Here is a 17,760-nt window from a genome sequence, read left to right on the forward strand (position 1 = left end):
TTTAGAACCTTATTTTAGGCATTATCTTGGCTACCTATTTAGGCTCGAAAAGCAAAAAATATCAAAAAATACAACTTGAGTCCATTATGACCCTTTCATGGAGGTAGTTTTTATCCGCTAGTATTTTCCCTTTGAATCTCTTTACAATTCGAAATCAAATTCAAAACTCAGTAGAAGAAAGGAAGAATCGACTTACTACGGTTGTAATACGAATAAATACATATATTTAATTATTTTTATTTACATAATAATTGTTTGAAGCTCATATTCCAACAAATTTTTAAATAAAAACATTAAAATGTTGAAAATGTTCATATATTTTAATAGGGTTTTGGCACTTTATTGAGGAATTACTACATACATAGTCGAACTGAACTTGATATTTTGAAATTTAAATTATTTATCAAAATTAAAATTTAACTTGAAATTTATAATTATTTAGTCATATTTTGCATAATTCTAAGTAGATTTTGTAAAAAATCAAGAAAGAAAAATTTTAACGTGATTTATTTTTTCTTTTTTATAATAATACATATTATTATATAATTAACATATTCATAATGTTTCACCCTTTCAAAAATATAATCCTCTTCCTCTCAAATAAACGTACATACGGGTGGCCTCTTTTTTCAAAAAATTAAAATTTGAAATTTTTTGGGCTCAAATATTAGAGATTTTTTCAACCTTCAACGATATATGTTGTCTATATCAGACCTCCTTTCTTTTTGATACTTAACATTGTTCCTAAATCTTAGCCGTTAAGGCTGTTCTGAAAATATTTTTTTTTCGAAAAAATTCGAAAAAAATTCTTAAAATTCAAAAATCCCTTAATTCCTGAGGATTTTGCAAAAAAGTTTTATACATGAACATGTGTATATTATATGAAGTATATTGATAAGGTAAAAATCAAATTTTATTGCATATTCATCGAGAAAATAAACTAACGAATCCCTCAAAATTGAGAGGGTAATCCTCCTCCTCTCAAATAAACGTACATACGGGTGCACCCTTCATATGACTTTACTCTGAAAAGGAAATTTTGTTTATTCTGGGTTAACATAGCAACAAATAAATCAAGAAAGCTTAAGGATACTAAAAAAAATTACAACTAAAAAAATCTTTATGAAATCAATAAAAGTATTGACATTTTGATATTTTTGAATGAGATTTTTGAACGTGAACTTATTATTTGTACAGAAAAGAATGTTATTTATTAATTTATTAAATTCATATTATAATTAACAATTGCAGCCACCCTGTTCGCCGTTACTGTTACGGTTCTGAACTCTTGTAGTTGTTTCGATAATTTCTTCTTGATTAATGTCTAACTCAGCAATTTTCGAGAAGATTTCTGAAATCCCTTCGCCTGTTTTGGCTGAAGTTTCTCCAAATAGCGTAGCTCCAAGTTGTTGTGCTACATTCTTACCCATTTCTGTAGATATGACTCTTTCTTCAGTCATATCACATTTGTTACCGATAACTACGAATTTTATATTGTGGGGAGCTTTATCTGCTATTTCAGAGGCCCAGTCATCTAAGCTATCTAACGATTCTTTCTGAGTGACGTCGTAAACCATCAAGGCGACAGATGATGAGCGATAATACATTGGTGCGAGAGAACGGAACTTCTCCTGTCCAGCAGTATCCCATAATTGAAGACGTACCGGACCGGAGGAAGTAGTAATTACTTTGGTCAAGAAAGCAGCGCCAATTGTGGCTGGCATGTTACGGTCAAAGGTGCCCTGAACAAAGCGGCTAAGAACACAGCTCTTTCCTACCTTGGTGTCTCCAACTAAGACAACTTTAAGCGATCTCATTTATGATATTTAGAAAATCGTCACTTTTTCCTAAAAAATTTTCGATCTGTTGGTTTCATTGAATCAAATTTGCGATCTCAATTTAGGTTCTCCATATTGAGGGGATTGGAAACAAAAGAAAACATCCATTACACCAAATGGCGTACTAATTTTTGAGGGAGATATCCCCTTCCAATTTTTTTTTCGACATCAATTTTTTTTTCGACATCATTTGAAAAAGTAAGAACGGCTAGTCTGCATTAAAAATAACTATAATTATCTTTATCTTTCATTGTTTGTGAATTAAAATATTAAAATAATCATTATTAGATTTGAAGCTCTTCATGAATAATGATCAAACTCTGCAATTCTACGATATATGATATAATATAGTCAAAATAATCAAGTTATCATAGTTACAGGGATTGAAAATGAGTGTTTATGCAATTTGTCGAAGATCTAAATCTGCAAAAAGTGGCAAAAATGCTTTTTTTGCTTTATTCATTTATACAATCATATGGATTCACGAGAGTTACACTAACCAAGGATCACCCGCTTGTTTATAATATTTCTAATCTGAAATTTTACTATTCTGTTGAAAATTCAAATCTTTCAGATTTTTCATTCGATATTACGAATGGCACATCTACAAATACATTCAAAAACATCAACCAGAGCAATTATTATGAAATTAAAGCAGATTCAGTCGTATTTAAATCAAATTCAGCCTCATATGATATGAATATTTTCGAAATTGATCCAAGAACATGCAGCGATATTTCTTATTCCCTTGGTCTAGAAACGTATATTTCGATTACTTCAACATTCTATTCAATAGATGATAATTTATGTTTCATTTTCTTCCAACCTGGCTATGTTTCTCGTGTCATCACCAACTGCGAGAGTGATAATCCCATGACAAGATGTATTGTTGAAGAATATGACGGAAATGGTGGAGGAAAAGCTGTACAATGCAGAGCCAACTCTACTTGCTCAATTTCTGTAACAAACGGCTTCCTTATTACAGGCTATCCTCATGGAAATTACATAAACCTAACTACGCAGGTTATAAACATTAAAGGAGAAGGTCAATCTTCAGTTTGTACGTATAACAAAGTAACTCACTACAATATCAACGGAATTGTTGAAATTAATGAATCGTCACATAATATATCCTACTCCTGTCAAATGAAACCTCTTCAAATAGGTCTTGCAGTTATTTTAGTCGCAATCATGTTCTTTACGATCATTTGCGGTTTCCTTATGTATTACTTCTGTCGGCCAAACAGAGCTGCATACGAAAGTCCATCTGGAGATAAAAAGAAGCAAAAATCTCAATATGATTTATCTCGCAGACATAATAGCTTCAATAATAGGCCAACATTGAACCAGGCTCTGCTATAAATCCTTTGTTATTTGTTTATAGAGAATATATCTGTAATTTTTGTTATATTAAATTCATCTTTTTATTTTTTCAAACTTTTTCGGGAATTTCATTTCATATCGCGTTTATTGAGCAATGTAATGATAATCATAAAACAAATTATCATTTATATTAGTCGATATTTTAACATAACTAAGTCAACAAGTGACATCATAGTTTTATGATATGTGTTTCTATGATAAATCATTAAGAATAAATATAAATTTTTAATAAAAAAAAAATAAAATAAAAATAAATAAAATAAATGATTATCTACTTAATTTCCACGGATTAATCGATACAACTCTTCGATCTTATTTTTCTGTTCTTCGATCTTCCTTTTCTGTTCTTCGCTCTTCCTTTTCTGTTCAATCATCTTCCTGTTGGCGCTAATCCTTCTGAGTATTTTGTTGAGTTCGTTTTTGAATAGCTTGCACTTTTTTCAAAGAATGTTAAACATCGAATTTCAATTCGAGAAAGGAGATTACAAATGCAGGGTAAAGGAACAATACCCTGCATTTGTAAACTCCTTTCTTGTAAAACCTTCCTCCAAAAAAATATAAAGATCACATTCTTCTTAAAACTCTCAAAATCTCATTATTTCAATCTTATAATCATAAATAAACATACTCTTTCTATCTAATATTTCTCTATTCCTTAATTTTCTTATGAAATTTGTTATTTTTTATTTAATTTTTAAAATTTTCAATTTCTTTTGGATAATTTTATTCAATTTTATGATAATTTATTCTATTCTCAGTATATAATAATATTGTTCATTTTTATTTTTTTAATTTTTCAATGCATACGATAATTTTTAATTCAATTTTTAAACGAATGTTTTGATGGGATGAGCTTACTGAGCATAGGCTCATCCCATCAAAACATTCCCTTAAAAACTCTGGCCTTCATCGAGGCCAGAGTTTACAATTCATCAGCTCAGAGCCAAGTTCCTCGACGGTCGTCCTCATTAGGCCCGATCCGAGAGGAACTTGGCTCTTCATTAAAATCACAAGCTCTGGCCATTGCTAAGGCCAGAGCTTCGCAAACCATCCTCGGGGCCGGTTTCCTCAAAGACCGCCCTGATTCGGGGCGGCCGGAGAGGAAACCAGCCCCGAGAGAGTTCCCATACGAAGCTCTGGCCCAAGCAAAGGCCAGAGCCTGCAAATACAATCCTCAGGGCCGAGTTTTGCGATGATCGTCGATCATGTCGACGGTCTCGCAAGAACTCGGCCCTGAAAGACATACAAATACAGGCTCTGGCCCTAGCAAAGGCCAGGGCTTCGCTTACTGTCCTCAGGGCCGGCTTTCTCAAATGCCGTCCTGATCTAGGGCGGCAGGAGAGGAATCCGGCCCTGGGAACATCCAAATACGAAGCTCTGGCCCAAGCAAAGGCCAGAGCCTGCAAAATACTCAATGTTCAACAATTACAAATCTCATGTCACCCAGAAAGCTATGAAGGAAGCCCTTTCTCTAGGTTAGGACTTCCTTCATAGCTTTCTGGTACTGAGTGGAGTGGTTTTGGCTTCCATTGCCGCTCACTCCAGTAAGATCACGAGATTGTACAAAAGCCACGGCAAGTGCATTCCAACACCATAAATACACTTGCCGTGGAATACGGTGCGAGTGCCTGCTGCTTCAACCGAGATTTGCAGCAGACACTCGCAATGATAACTAAAATTCATCATAAAGCTGGGAAATGGCCTTTTCTCAAGGTCAAAGCCCATTTCTCAGCTTTATGATATTGAAACGAACATTTTGAGAGGTTATTACTGTTTTTCCCGGAATCATCTTGAGATTCCGGGAAAGTCATAGCAAGTGTAATCTATTAGCATAGATACACTTGCTATGACACATATATGCTAGCATCTGCTGCTTACTCCCAAATAAGTAGCAGATGCTCGGCATCACATCTTGAGATCCTTATTATCTGCGTATTTTTCATTTTAATATATATAAATGTGTGTGTCTAACACAAGTCTATATGCGCCATGTAAAATATACACTAATACACACATATTGATCATAATTAATAAGATATCAAACTATAAAACTGAGATATTATATAAACTATATGTATTATTATTATATAGGTACCATACTATAAGGTCATATGAATATTATTGAAATTAGACACACTTTATATAATTTTATAATGTGAATAACTTGGGTCATAATTTTTTACGTAATTCCTACACAAAATGATCGGCATTACCCTAGTATATCTGCGTGCAAAATACCAAGGAACAAATCAAATACTCACCATATCTTTTTTTAAAAAGGTCCAATCGGTGTATGGTGATTTTCACCTCACATGGCACAACCCCAAATAATCTTGTGTCTTTGACTTAATGATTTCTGATCTGGAAGAAATGAATTCTTTTATCTTTGGATTCATTTGTAATAGTTCTTCAACAATTTCATGCAAAATGACCGTTTCTTCTTGACTCAAATTGTAAAATGAATATCCTCTTTTGTCAAATCCATTTGCAATTAAATAAGCTGGTAAAAGGAATGTTGCTTCTGAATCAACAATATATGCGACACCATTCATAAAAGAGGTTGATGCTTGTGCATTTGGATTATTGATAGAAGCTTGATGCATTAGGGGCCTGGCCATCCAGTTAATGATGCGGGAAATGTTATCATTTTTTAATTTCTTAATGGTCTGTTCCACTTTTTGAATAAATTCTTGAGGAATACCTGGTGAAATAAAATGAGCCTTGATATTTGGAATATTGTTGCAGCATTTTTCTTCAACGGTTGTGTTATAGTGAACAGCACCACAATTTTTGCACCTTTTATTTGGATCATTAAGTCCTGGCATAACTTTATCTTGAAGCTTTGTAACTAATTGATTCTCTTCTTCTGTCAAATTTTGGGAATTGATCTTTTCTCTTAATTGTTTACAATCTGGGAATGGAAGATTGTCAAAATGAAAATGTGATTTATCAAGAAGAAAAACTTGGTCCCTATCGTATTTAAATTCAAAACACTCTTGCTGCTTGAATTGAATTATTTGCTTCATATCATCATCTTTAATATCATTAATTTTTAATTGTAAACTCCTCAATTCATTTTTGAGCATATTTAAGATATAATTTTGAAATGAAAATTGTGAAGCATATAAAATGCATTTTGATCCAATAATTATAATAAAAAATTCTTGAAAATTATAATTTTTTCCAAACTTCTGAAGGGTGCACACGAGAGGATCATGTAAACTTCAGAATTTAGAACCTTATTTTTAGGCATTATCTTGGCTACCTATTTAGGCTCGAAAAGCAAAAAATATCAAAAAATACAACTTGAGTCCATTATGACCCTTTCATGGAGGTAGTTTTTATCCGCTAGTATTTTCCCTTTGAATCTCTTTACAATTCGAAATCAAATTCAAAACTCAGTAGAAGAAAGGAAGAATCGACTTACTACGGTTGTAATACGACTAAATACATATATTTAATTATTTTTATTTACATAATAATTGTTTGAAGCTCATATTCCATCAAATTTTTAAATAAAAACATTAAAATGTTGAAAATGTTCATATATTTTAATAGGATTTTGGCACTTTATTGAGGAATTACTACATACATAGTCGAACTGAACTTGATATTTTGAAATTTAAATTATTTATCAAAATTAAAATTTAACTTGAAATTTATAATTATTTAGTCATATTTTGCATAATTCTAAGTAGATTTTGTAAAAAATCAAGAAAGAAAAATTTTAACGTGCATTATTTTTTTTTTATTATATATTAATAATACATATTCATAATGTTTCACCCTTTCAAAAATATAATCCTCCTCCTCTCAAATAAACGTACATACGGGTGGCCTCTTTTTTCAAAAAATTAAAATTTGAAATTTTGGGCTCAAATATTAGAGATTTTTTCAACCTTCAACGATATATGTTGTCTATATCAGACCTCCTTTCTTTTTGATACTTAACATTGTTCCTAAATATAGATCCAAGGTGATGTGATTTTTGCATCCCTGGGATGGACGATACACCCAAAGTGTCACCTTTTTGGGATAACATGAATTTTAAATATCATGAGAGTTCTGCAAACCATATGCACAATATCTATTCAGCCTGACTTCTTGTATATATGAGTTAGACTTCTTAAATATTGTGCTTGGGGCGATATGAGCATTTCCGAGATTACCATCGTGCTCTATAGTATGCTACTTCTCGGAAATGTGGCACATTAAATATTGATATTAATGGTCAAATCATTCGAACAATGAAATCTTCCGCGATTTGTTTTTCAGATCTCATCAACGGAAAATATCTTTTAAATAAATCCAAATAAATGATGTCAAGATTCAATCCATATACTCACGCAATTCATAGAGACAGGTAAACTCGAGTTTGAAGCAGATTCAGATCATTTTCACAATATTTTTGAATTTGGTAAATGCTTTGGAAACCAACTATTCATACAAATATATATGCAGAACATCTAATACGTGTTCTCAAATTTATTAATTCTCTTGCATTCAATACACAATTTTCAATTAAAAATTGAAAAAAAAAAAAAAAAAAAAAAAAAAAAAGGGAGTGGGGCTTCCAGGCACTTCGTGCCTTCTAGCCCTGATGTTGATGTTTAGTATAAATGAAGTTTTTATTCGGAGGACTCTTCTTCTTCCTCCATTGCTTCTGGGGAGAAGCCTTCTTCTGGGTCGAAAACATTATATAATGTGTCGCTTTTCACAAATTATATATGTTTCATGTTTTGTCACTTTTCTGTCACTTTTCAGGAAAAAAACATTTTTATTATTATATATAAATGAATTTTACAAAACCACCGTTACCGTTCTTTGGAAATAAGAGTAGATGTAAAGATATTATATTGAGAGAACTTAAGAAACTACCGAATGGTCTAACATTTGTAGATTTGTTCGGTGGAAGTTTCTATATATCTCATTTATGTCATACCGTATTTCCTGACTCAAAGATTATATGCAATGACTTCGACAACTATATGGACCGTCTCAAACATATTCCAGACACAAACAATATATTGAAAGAGTTAAAAGAAAAGATACCTATAGGTAAGATGGAACGTATACCATTAGATAACAAAAATATTGTGAGAGAGGTTTTGAAAAAAGCAGAATATATAGACTGGAATAGTATATCTGCTAGACTATTATATAGTGGTGCTATAAGAGTTCATGACATTGAAACACTTATGTCAAAAGTTTTATATCTTAACTATACAAATGTTTTCAAAGAGGACATAGAAAAATATATTGAGGGTATAGAGTTTGTGAGATGTCATTGGACAGAGTTGTATGAAAAATATAAAGACAAGGAAAATGTTTTCTTTATGGTGGACCCACCGTTCTATAACACATGGGATTTTCAATACCAAGTAGACTGGACATTGAGAGACTCTTTAGAAACTTTAGACGTTTTACATAACCATCCATGCTTTTACTTTACATCCGATAAAAGTGGTTTGGAAACCGTTATGAGATGGTTAGAGGACATACATGACTATGAGTTTAGATATGACAAGATAGAATATGAGAGAGGTCCTATAAACTGGAGAAAGTGTCACAATAAAGAAATTTTATTGGTAAGTAAATGTGGTTTGAAATAGGACTACTTGTTTTAGGTTTTTTCCATTGTGTCATTTATTTATTTGACGTGGCAGAAAGATATAGAGAATATGAAGATGAACCAATGTCTGCAAATGTTCAGCATATGTACTCGTAAGAGATATTTTTATCTAATATTAAATGGACGCACAGAACTTAGCGAATGCACAGCAACCTGGACAACCAAACCCAGAGAATATTCCAAATGAAGTTAGAATACAAACTGCAATGGCAAACTATGGTCAAGTGCCAACAGATGTACAAATGCAAACTGCCATGTCAAATGACGCTGCGTTAGGTTTGCCACCATGGTATGCAAATATGAGATGGAAAGAGTTTTATACAAACCCTGAAGTGGGATATAAACAACTTTATGCAGATGACGCGAACACAGGAGTTGACCCAGAATATGTTTTCTACCAGAGGAGAAACAGAATGTATGAGCTCCAGTTAAAGAATGCTATGGAACTCAACAGGAAACGTAAGAGACTAGGCGGACATTAGATTTTTACATATAGTAAAATGGGTTTCTTCAGTAGTATTGGAAACTTCTTTCGAAATGTTGGAAGAGGTATATGGAATGGAATAAAAACCGTAGGAAGAGGAATTTGGAACGGAGTCAAAAATATTGGTAAAAGAGTAGGTCAGTTTGTTGGTATTATACCTAAAGACCCTGAACCAGAAGAACAAGCTCCTGTTATACAACAGCCTGAACCTGCACCACAGTCTAGTTGGCAACCAAATCCAACACCTCAACCGTATTAAAAAATTATATTTTTACCGTTCGATAGTAGTTGTATATGAAACTAAGTTCTAAGTAAAACGCATGGTATAATGGAATTATTCTTTTTCTTCCATCTGTAGTAAACCATACTTGAAAGTCTGAAATACTTCCACTCGGCGGTTCATATAACTTTGTAGGTTTTTCGTAAAAGTCATTTGCCAAGCATAAGAAAGAGTTTTGGGCGCCAGAAAATGAAGCATGAACAATAATAGCAGCTGGGTCGAAAACATCTTTAAATAAATATGGTTCATCTCTTGCATATCGACTGTAAATATTTGCTAAAGGAAGTTCGACTTTCTGATTTAACATTCTTTGCAAATAATACCATGACATTGCAGTGAATTCTGTATATATTTGTTCGTCTTTCTTTGGATTGTCTTCGTAGATTTGAAATGACACTTGTGAATTTTGTTTGTCATATACAATTCTCACATAAAGTGTGCTCTCGGTATTTGCATATTCATCAGCATATTTTGCATAACATGAATTTATTTTATCTTCTATATTTTTTAACGCAGTCTGTAGAGAAGATGAAAGGTCAACTTGTATTAGCTCAATTTCTTCCCACATTTTTCGTTTCCCTTCAGATATATAATCTATATGAAACCTTACAATAAATGGAAAACTTTTATCTTCTACAGACACAAACTTCATTCTACGAAAGCCAATAGCTTTTGTGACAGATGGGTCTCTTAGCCATCTTAATGGGTAGTCAAAACGATAGCCTTCATGCTTTACGGTCTCTGTCTCAAACTTTTGACCGACATTAGTAAAAAGTTCATCTAATGGTTTAGTTGTAGCAACTCTTGAATTTTCTTTTTCTATTGGAAGCATATTTTATCTAGAATAAAAATGTCAAATGAAACAGCGTCTATGAGAGAAATACAACACAACCGACAACTCATTATGCAAGCTCTAAATAAGAACACAACAAACTTTTCAAACTATTCTAAGATATCTGAGTCATTGAAAGAAGGAAACTTAAAACTGACAATAAACCCAATGACAGATGAGTTTCTGTTTCAAGACAATAAGAACCATACTGTCTGTATAAATCCAACAAAAGGAACTTTAAACGAGAAACCTATAAATGAACTTCTTTTGAAAACAGATGTTGACAACAAAGCTGACAAAGAATATGTAGACGATGCAATAGCAAAAGAAGAAGAAAGAGCTAACAATGCTTATGCAACAAAAGAACATACTCATCCTGAACTAGCAGACAAAACATATGTTGACAATAAAATGTCAAGTGAAGTGACGAGAGCTGAAAACGAATATTCTAAAAAGACTCATACACATTCTATATCTGAAATAACAGACTTACAAGAAACCTTAAACAGTAAAAGTGCCGTTGGACATACACATACCATTGCAAATATTACAAACTTACAAGAAACCTTAAACAGGAAAAGTGCCGTTGGACATACACATACATCTTCTGAAATAACAGACTTAAACGTTAGCCTTGAAAAGAAAGCAGATAAAACATATGTCAATGAAATATACCAAAGTTTGATAGGAACAAAAAATATTGAAACTATTGTTGGTGACTTTTCTGTCAATGAAGAAAATAAATATTTTAGATGGCAGTTTGTACAGTCCTTAGAAAATGGTACACGGTGTAAACTCATTCCGAAAAATAACAATGAAATGTATGTAAGCTATAAAAAGAATGATGGTACACAAGTTAAAGTTCCATTAGACAACAACTGCTACTTAAACTTATATGGAGACGAACAAAAGAAATATTTAAGAGTTTATGAAATGACAGATATGACATTGCCTGACCCAGCTCCAGCACCATATTATTATGACTATGGAGATGACGTCAGAACACCACATGTAGATGAACAAAAGCTAACATTATATTTAGATTATTATAGATATAAAAGATATAATGCAATAGAAAAAACGAGAATAGTATACTATTATGAAGATGACAGAAATAAATATTATAGTCAAGATTTTACCTACCCTGAAAACATAAGATTATATTATAAAAAATATTCTGACACAAACCAGAAGAAACCTGAAATAGTTGCACTATATTTTAAGTTCAAAAGAGACAATCCTATAATGTCTCATATGTTTGATTTAATGAACCCAGTAGGTTCTATTTATACATCTATGGAAGCAAGAGGTCCTCAAGTAATGTTTGGTGTTGGTGCATGGGAACAAATAGTCGACAGGTTTTTGTATTGTGCAAACTCTTCAAAGGAAACAGGTGGAAGTAAAACGATTTCAGGTGAAAATTTACCTGCACACAGTCACTACATAGATTTAAGTACATCTCAAGCAGGTTGGCATAAGCATAGATATTGGGATTGGTCAGGAATGACAAAAGGTAAAGGATATGATGTTAAAGACGACGTTAAGTTTGCTATAAATTGTTACTGGAGTGACACTCAGGGAGAAGGAAACCATACACATTTCGTTTCAGGATATACGCAAACAACGGGACAAAGTAAAGAATACATGCCACCTTACATGACAGTTTACGCATGGTATAGAATTGCTTAGTCGTCATTTTCAACTTCTTTAGCATATTCGTCAGGAGTTGTCTTATATTTGTTAGGAACTGTCTTTGAAAGTATACCACCTTGAACTTAACAAGTTTGAAACGAGGTCTGACAATAGTAGTTTTATCTTCTGCTTGCAGTCTGTACATTTTGCCATGTTTGCCTAAAACTTCATAATATTCTCTTGTATACTTTCTTCTATTTTTACGAACACGAATGCGAGTACCTGTCGAGTTCCCATTGTTTCATAGTCAATAGTATTTTCATATGGGTCGCGTTTAGGTATTTCTATTTTACTTTGTCACCTTTCTTAAGTTTGAAGCCTGGCATTCTTTCTTGTTTGTCTCTTTTGACTAAACTATTAAATATATAGTCTTTCTCTAAGTCAGGGTTGTTTTTCATTTCTTCAGGGGAATGGTTTCCCAAACCTTTTTGTTTACGGCTATTGTAAATATTTAAAACTTGTCTCATCTTTGCCATGGAGAAGTGTCTGTACTTGTCGTCATATGACATTTCATCTACCTCACCACCTTGTGGTTGATTTAAGTCTCTTAAGATTTTTATACAACTGTCAATGACACCAAGAGCAGAATGGTTTTTGGTCGACAATGAAATATTGGTTTACATTTTTTGAACGCAGATAGTTTTTACATCATCTGATTTGAAAGAACTTTCACAGTCAGATGTCAGTTTTGTTGGATGGTATTTGTCAACGAATATTGTCAAAGCAGTTTTCACATCTAAAATATTTTTGGACATAATGTATGGCTTCACAGTATCTTGTGTTTTGACCGACAAATATTAGCCAGTATGGTGGTCCATCTTCTCTATACTCGGAATGTTTTCCAAGATATCCATAAACCAAGCATTTGGTGTTGAACTAAAGATTTTTATCATGAGTGCTTTCTTTGTTGCCTTAGAACATAGGGGTCCTTGTTTGGATTCGTCATTTTTTAACCCATAAGAAATGGGTTTATTTGGCGCATTAGCAGGAGTGCATCCAGATTTTTGCCCGCAGTGGAACAATAGCCAGAGGTGTATTTGGAGTTGGAAGGAAGATTTTGAGTACATTAGGTATACTTAAAGAGAAAGCACAACCTATTATACAAACTGTACAGAAAGGTTGGGATGTAGCACGAGATGCAACAAATCTTATTCCAAATCCTGAAACAAGAGGAAAAGTTCAAGGATGGATGGACAATGTAGGAAGACAAGCAGGAAACTATAACAAAGCAAATGACTACTATAACCAAGCAGGGCACTATATGGACCAAGGTGAAAGATTCTTTAACAGAGGATATAACCATGCACAACAGTGGGTAAACAACAACCAACCGCAACCGCCTCAAACGTGGGGAATGTAAATTTTTTACTGAGATGAAATGAACAATACAGCATTGAGACAAATGGGCTCAAGATGGATTTGTCGGCTTCCAGCAGTTACACAACGTGTTTGTCAAGTTCTTCCTATACCTCAGGAAGTTTTAGACCGACTTAAAAAACAACAACAACCAGTTGAAAACAAACCAAACTAAAATTTTTTACTGAGATGAAATGACCGAAGAAGTTGAAACGGTAGATTTGACACCACAAACAAAAAAGTTCAGAACCATTGTCAAAACCTGTCAAAGAACTTACAGATGAAGAGAAAAATTCAATAATAGAAAGTGCCAGGTCTGGAAATACAAACCCTAACTATACAAAGTCACTTTTCATAGAAATGGAACGGCTAGTATCTCAAAAAAGAAACAGACTCTCACAAAAAAATATTGAAGTCTGAAGGAGCTTTCGAGACAACAGATGGAAAAGTTTACTTCACTGACCAACAGTTCATTATAGAACATCTCATTGACTTAGAGTCGAAATATTCTAAACTTTACAACAAACACAAAAAGTTGAAAGGAAAACAAAAACAAATGGCATATGATATTTATGAAGATGTTGACGACACAACTGTTCCTGCAGGTGAGGTAAAGTCAGAGGAACCGAAAAGTGACGAAAAACGATAGAAAGAAGAAAACCAAAAACTGAAGATAAACCAAAACCAAAGTTTAGTTTGGAAACTAAACCAAGTCAACCTTCATTAGCTGGTATGGGTTGGCGTCAAAGACTTATGGCAGCAGGCGGTTATGTAAAGTAAAGAAAAAAACATTTTTTTATTTTTATAAAAATGCCCCCGTATAGAATGGATAGAAAATCTGCTAGAATAAAAGCAGAGTTGCAAAGATATGGTTGGAGAGTTTCAAAGAATTTTAAATATAGGAAGGGAAGACCCATAAAAGTCTATGACAAACTTGCTGGTCTGACCTACGAGATGGACTTGGAAACAGCGCGCGCCAATTATCCAAACAGACTGGAGAGGTTAGAAGAAGAACGTCTTATGAACATGCCTTTCAATGTTAGTGAACCGCAAGTTGAAGGACACGACGGCTTTGCCAGATTCTACTGGAAACATAACGAACAGTTGCATCCTTTGAGAAGGAAAAAAGGAAAAGGTGAAGATGCACATGCTCCCATGGAAAGAACAAGATATGCATATGAGAAGTACGTGAAGTTAGAAGTCAAATTACATCTGTCGACCTTTACAGTAAACTTTGACGAAGGAAAGAACAAAGAAGGCTTCATGGGAGTACTTGCTGCCATACAAGACGGAAATAAGAAAGGATACAATCTCAGACTAACCGTAACAGATTTGGACGGTCACATTTACTATGCACATGGCAATGTCACAACAGCGCACAACTTCTTGACGCTTTCAAGACTACAAAGAGAGAACAAATGTTTGACTCCGACTCAGACATTTTGAATGCAATTGAAGGAATTGCAAGTGTAAAATTTGAATGGTACCAACCTAACCTCAAGCAGTCAGACAACATGCTGGATACTTCCCGTTCATAAATAAGTCTGACATTGACTTGACAAGGTATGGAATTTACAATTCAATTGAAACAATTGTCAATGAACCTTGCATTCTTACATGTCTCAGGAACTCTGGTCTTGTTACAGATGAGAAGATGAAGTATCTTGAGTCATGTGTGAAGACAAGGTACATTCTCAGAGGTCAATTGGCAAAAATTGCACCGTTGGCAAATGTCAATATCCGAGTCAACATACCTACAGCTAAAGGTTCTTCACATGACGACTATGTTGTTGACAAAGACTTACCATGGTTGAAGATTGTAATTGTCCACAACCACTTCATGTTGAACGAAAGTCTTACAACCATTGTTCGGAAAAGGCAAGTGCAACATTGTCAGAGCTGTTAACATTCTTTTCGAGAAAGGTTTGTTGGAACCAATTCCAGATGACAAGCTGACAGAAACTTTTGTACCAAAAGACGAAACAAACTTTTCATTGTTAGCAAGACCAAAAGTTGTTCCAGACAAAGTTCTAGTACAAAAGAAGTACACTTTCCAAAAGGAGTTGGATTGTTCGGATACCAACCTGAACCAGAAGAACTTCCAATGAGGTTGCAAGAACTTCAAGATGCTATAAACAAACTTCCATTGAGACATCCAATTGACGTCAAATTGTATTGGAGAGCATCTGAGTTAGGTCAGAAGGTTTTATATGAAACAGGTTGCTTCGACGATGTTTATGAGATAACAGGAGAAGTTTCTCAGAAGATAAGAGACTCACTTGAATTTCCACAAACTGGACCAATTGGTTGCGACAAGTTCGACTCAGATGAAAAAATATACTATGTCGACCTTAACGCTGCATACATGAGGTTTGTCCAATATATTCCAACTGGAATTCCAAACGAAGACGGTGAGTTCCCAGGAAGGAACTATACAGTTGGAAAAGTCATACAACAACTCTATGATATTAGGAAAGCTTCAAACCCCAAACTTGCAATGACACTCAAATTGCTTATGAATTCGACATGGGGATATTCCATTAAAAAACCTCAAGAGATGAAGAGTAAACATTATGAGAAGGTCGACAACTTTGTTGAAAGGTTCTCCCCTTTTGTTTTGAAGTACGAATTCACTCAAGGTCAAAGTGGCTTAGTAACCACATTAAAACCTATTGTCGAACATTGGTCTTATCCTCAGTTCGCAAAGGCAGTCCTTGACAACTACAACAAATTCTTCTCCGAAGTCAAATCGAAAGTCAAGGTTTACTATGAGAACATTGACGCACTCATGACGAACGAAGAAGGGTACAACAAACTCATTGAAATGGGCATGGTCGGTGAAAAGATGGGTCAATTCAAATTGGACAAAATTTTCACCGAAGTTCATGTCCTCTCCAAGCGTAAGTACTGGGGCATACTTGAAGACGGCACAGAAATAAAACATTGCATGAAATAAAAAATTTTTATATTCCTTCCTAGCTAATTTCCGTTTAATTTCATGGTCGCCCTCGGAGTCTTTGAATCGGACAGGTCGAGTTACACCATTCTTGGTCTCAAACTCATATATAACCTGTTTGTCTGTATTTTCGTCGACTATGGCACGAGACACGAACATTGACCAAACGGACAAAAAGTGTCATTTCGGATGGTCACGCAGCCAATCGCATTCGAGCACTTCGAAGAAGCCTTACGTTCCAAGGGAGAGGGTGTCTGGTGCAAGGCAGAGGTCATGAGACTCTACGAGCAGTACATCCTCAATGCCTGGGAGGACAAATCGTCCTTGGATTGGCAATTCTACCAACTCCTCTGGGACGACCTCCTACGCAACTGGGATGACGAAAGAGTCCAATTCAGGGGTCAGGAACTACTTGTCCAAATTCTCATTAATTTAAGCCGCTTACGCAACTAAAAACTTAAATTTACTTGGGGTTTCCCCCTAAAATAAAATTTTTTTACTCTTAGAACCACTCGAGGTTCTCCTTACGGTTGTTGAGCTTGTCACCGTCAATGTGTCTGACCTTCGTCTTCTTGCCTGGATTTGGAACCCATTGAATTGCGACAAGCTTGCCCATGGAAATTGAACCGCGATTCCGAAGGTTAAGGTTCAAGTGTCCCAAGTTGTTGAGGACTGGGGTAAGAACCTTGCCTGTCTCCCTGTTGCGGATTTTGTATGGGTAGGGTTGGGAAATTTCGTAAGCGTCATCGGCAACAAGGGTTGCCCAAACTTCCTCTTCTTCGTGTTTCTCTTCTTCCTCTTCTTCTTCGTGTTTCTTTTCTTCCTCTTCTTCCTCGACAATTCCTTCTTCAATTTGGTACTCACGAAGTACGGTGTTGCATGTTCTGTCCTTTCCGAGTACCTTCCAGATGGCGTCTATCTCTTCGAAGAAACGGTAGATGAGTCTGGCAAGGTCTCGGTTCTCTCTCTCGTAATTGCGCAAGGTTTCCGTGAAATCGTTCAGGCATTTCTCATTGGAAGCTTGGTTCATGAGGACATCGGCTTTGAGATTGGTCATCTCTGTCATAAGACTACTTTGGAGAGTCTTAACGGTGTTTGTCAGATGAGCTTTCAAATTCAAAATTTGAATTTGAACTGGGCGCTTGTCTGGCAACATTGAAAGGACATCTGCCATTGTGTTCGGCTTCGGTGCTTGTTCGGACATCGAAAAAATGAAGTGGTTTGAGAATGACGGTTTTACTTCAAAAAGCTTGTTATGACGGTTAAGTCATACAACAAGTTTAAAATAATATCTTGTTCTTCTTCTG

General features: G+C 34.5%; 12 protein-coding genes and 1 pseudogene across 13 annotated transcripts, besides 4 other annotated features; 9 read left to right on the forward strand and 4 right to left on the reverse strand.

Annotated features, from left to right (window-relative positions):
• Positions 1-1,009: part of a mobile genetic element that runs on past the window's edge.
• A 229-nt stretch (positions 1,010-1,238) lies between these two features.
• On the reverse strand, positions 1,239-1,817 carry TVAGG3_0039430 (small Rab GTPase RabC1; the record flags this gene model as incomplete). Its single annotated transcript, XM_001323932.1, has 1 exon — positions 1,239-1,817. The coding sequence occupies one exon, from the start codon at positions 1,815-1,817 to the stop codon at positions 1,239-1,241; it is 579 nt and encodes a 192-aa protein (XP_001323967.1).
• Positions 1,818-1,932: 115 nt separating this feature from the next.
• On the forward strand, positions 1,933-3,258 carry TVAGG3_0039440 (uncharacterized protein; the record flags this gene model as incomplete). Its single annotated transcript, XM_001323933.1, has 1 exon — positions 2,280-3,200. One exon carries the CDS (start codon positions 2,280-2,282, stop codon positions 3,198-3,200), a length of 921 nt encoding a protein of 306 aa, XP_001323968.1.
• A 2,126-nt stretch (positions 3,259-5,384) lies between these two features.
• Positions 5,385-6,307, reverse strand: TVAGG3_0039450 (uncharacterized protein; the record flags this gene model as incomplete). The annotated part of the gene is made up of 1 exon (XM_001323934.1): positions 5,525-6,307. The coding sequence occupies one exon, from the start codon at positions 6,305-6,307 to the stop codon at positions 5,525-5,527; it is 783 nt and encodes a 260-aa protein (XP_001323969.1).
• Positions 6,308-6,418: 111 nt separating this feature from the next.
• Positions 6,419-7,057: a mobile genetic element.
• Positions 7,058-7,752: 695 nt separating this feature from the next.
• Positions 7,753-7,855: a terminal%2Cinverted (terminal inverted repeat of Maverick-3 transposon ID:TVAGG3_0039470).
• Positions 7,753-17,760: part of a mobile genetic element that runs on past the window's edge.
• TVAGG3_0039480 (uncharacterized protein) lies at positions 8,973-9,335 on the forward strand (the record flags this gene model as incomplete). Its single annotated transcript, XM_001323935.1, has 1 exon — positions 8,973-9,335. One exon carries the CDS (start codon positions 8,973-8,975, stop codon positions 9,333-9,335), a length of 363 nt encoding a protein of 120 aa, XP_001323970.1.
• TVAGG3_0039490 (serine threonine-protein phosphatase family) lies at positions 9,354-9,596 on the forward strand (the record flags this gene model as incomplete). The annotated part of the gene is made up of 1 exon (XM_001323936.1): positions 9,354-9,596. The coding sequence occupies one exon, from the start codon at positions 9,354-9,356 to the stop codon at positions 9,594-9,596; it is 243 nt and encodes an 80-aa protein (XP_001323971.1).
• Positions 9,601-10,449, reverse strand: TVAGG3_0039500 (uncharacterized protein; the record flags this gene model as incomplete). The annotated part of the gene is made up of 1 exon (XM_051220694.1): positions 9,601-10,449. One exon carries the CDS (start codon positions 10,447-10,449, stop codon positions 9,601-9,603), a length of 849 nt encoding a protein of 282 aa, XP_051105680.1.
• TVAGG3_0039510 (phage tail repeat-like family) lies at positions 10,468-10,953 on the forward strand (the record flags this gene model as incomplete). Its single annotated transcript, XM_051220695.1, has 1 exon — positions 10,468-10,953. A coding segment is annotated over one exon (486 nt), but the record flags the coding sequence as incomplete, so codon positions are not given.
• Positions 11,383-12,138, forward strand: TVAGG3_0039520 (phage tail repeat-like family; the record flags this gene model as incomplete). The annotated part of the gene is made up of 1 exon (XM_051220696.1): positions 11,383-12,138. One exon carries the CDS (start codon positions 11,383-11,385, stop codon positions 12,136-12,138), a length of 756 nt encoding a protein of 251 aa, XP_051105682.1.
• On the forward strand, positions 13,520-13,672 carry TVAGG3_0039530 (uncharacterized protein; the record flags this gene model as incomplete). The annotated part of the gene is made up of 1 exon (XM_051220697.1): positions 13,520-13,672. The coding sequence occupies one exon, from the start codon at positions 13,520-13,522 to the stop codon at positions 13,670-13,672; it is 153 nt and encodes a 50-aa protein (XP_051105683.1).
• Positions 14,323-16,215, forward strand: TVAGG3_0039540 (annotated as a pseudogene). The gene has a single exon. A coding segment is annotated over exon 1 (1,893 nt).
• On the forward strand, positions 16,286-16,453 carry TVAGG3_0039550 (DNA/RNA polymerases family; the record flags this gene model as incomplete). The annotated part of the gene is made up of 1 exon (XM_051220698.1): positions 16,286-16,453. One exon carries the CDS (start codon positions 16,286-16,288, stop codon positions 16,451-16,453), a length of 168 nt encoding a protein of 55 aa, XP_051105684.1.
• Positions 16,643-16,906, forward strand: TVAGG3_0039560 (uncharacterized protein; the record flags this gene model as incomplete). Its single annotated transcript, XM_051220699.1, has 1 exon — positions 16,643-16,906. The coding sequence occupies one exon, from the start codon at positions 16,643-16,645 to the stop codon at positions 16,904-16,906; it is 264 nt and encodes an 87-aa protein (XP_051105685.1).
• On the reverse strand, positions 16,956-17,657 carry TVAGG3_0039570 (cytochrome B-C1 complex subunit 6, mitochondrial family; the record flags this gene model as incomplete). Its single annotated transcript, XM_051220700.1, has 1 exon — positions 16,956-17,657. The coding sequence occupies one exon, from the start codon at positions 17,655-17,657 to the stop codon at positions 16,956-16,958; it is 702 nt and encodes a 233-aa protein (XP_051105686.1).

Source organism: Trichomonas vaginalis, chromosome IV (assembly GCF_026262505.1).
Source record: "Trichomonas vaginalis G3 chromosome IV, whole genome shotgun sequence".
NCBI lineage: Eukaryota > Parabasalia > Trichomonadida > Trichomonadidae > Trichomonas > Trichomonas vaginalis.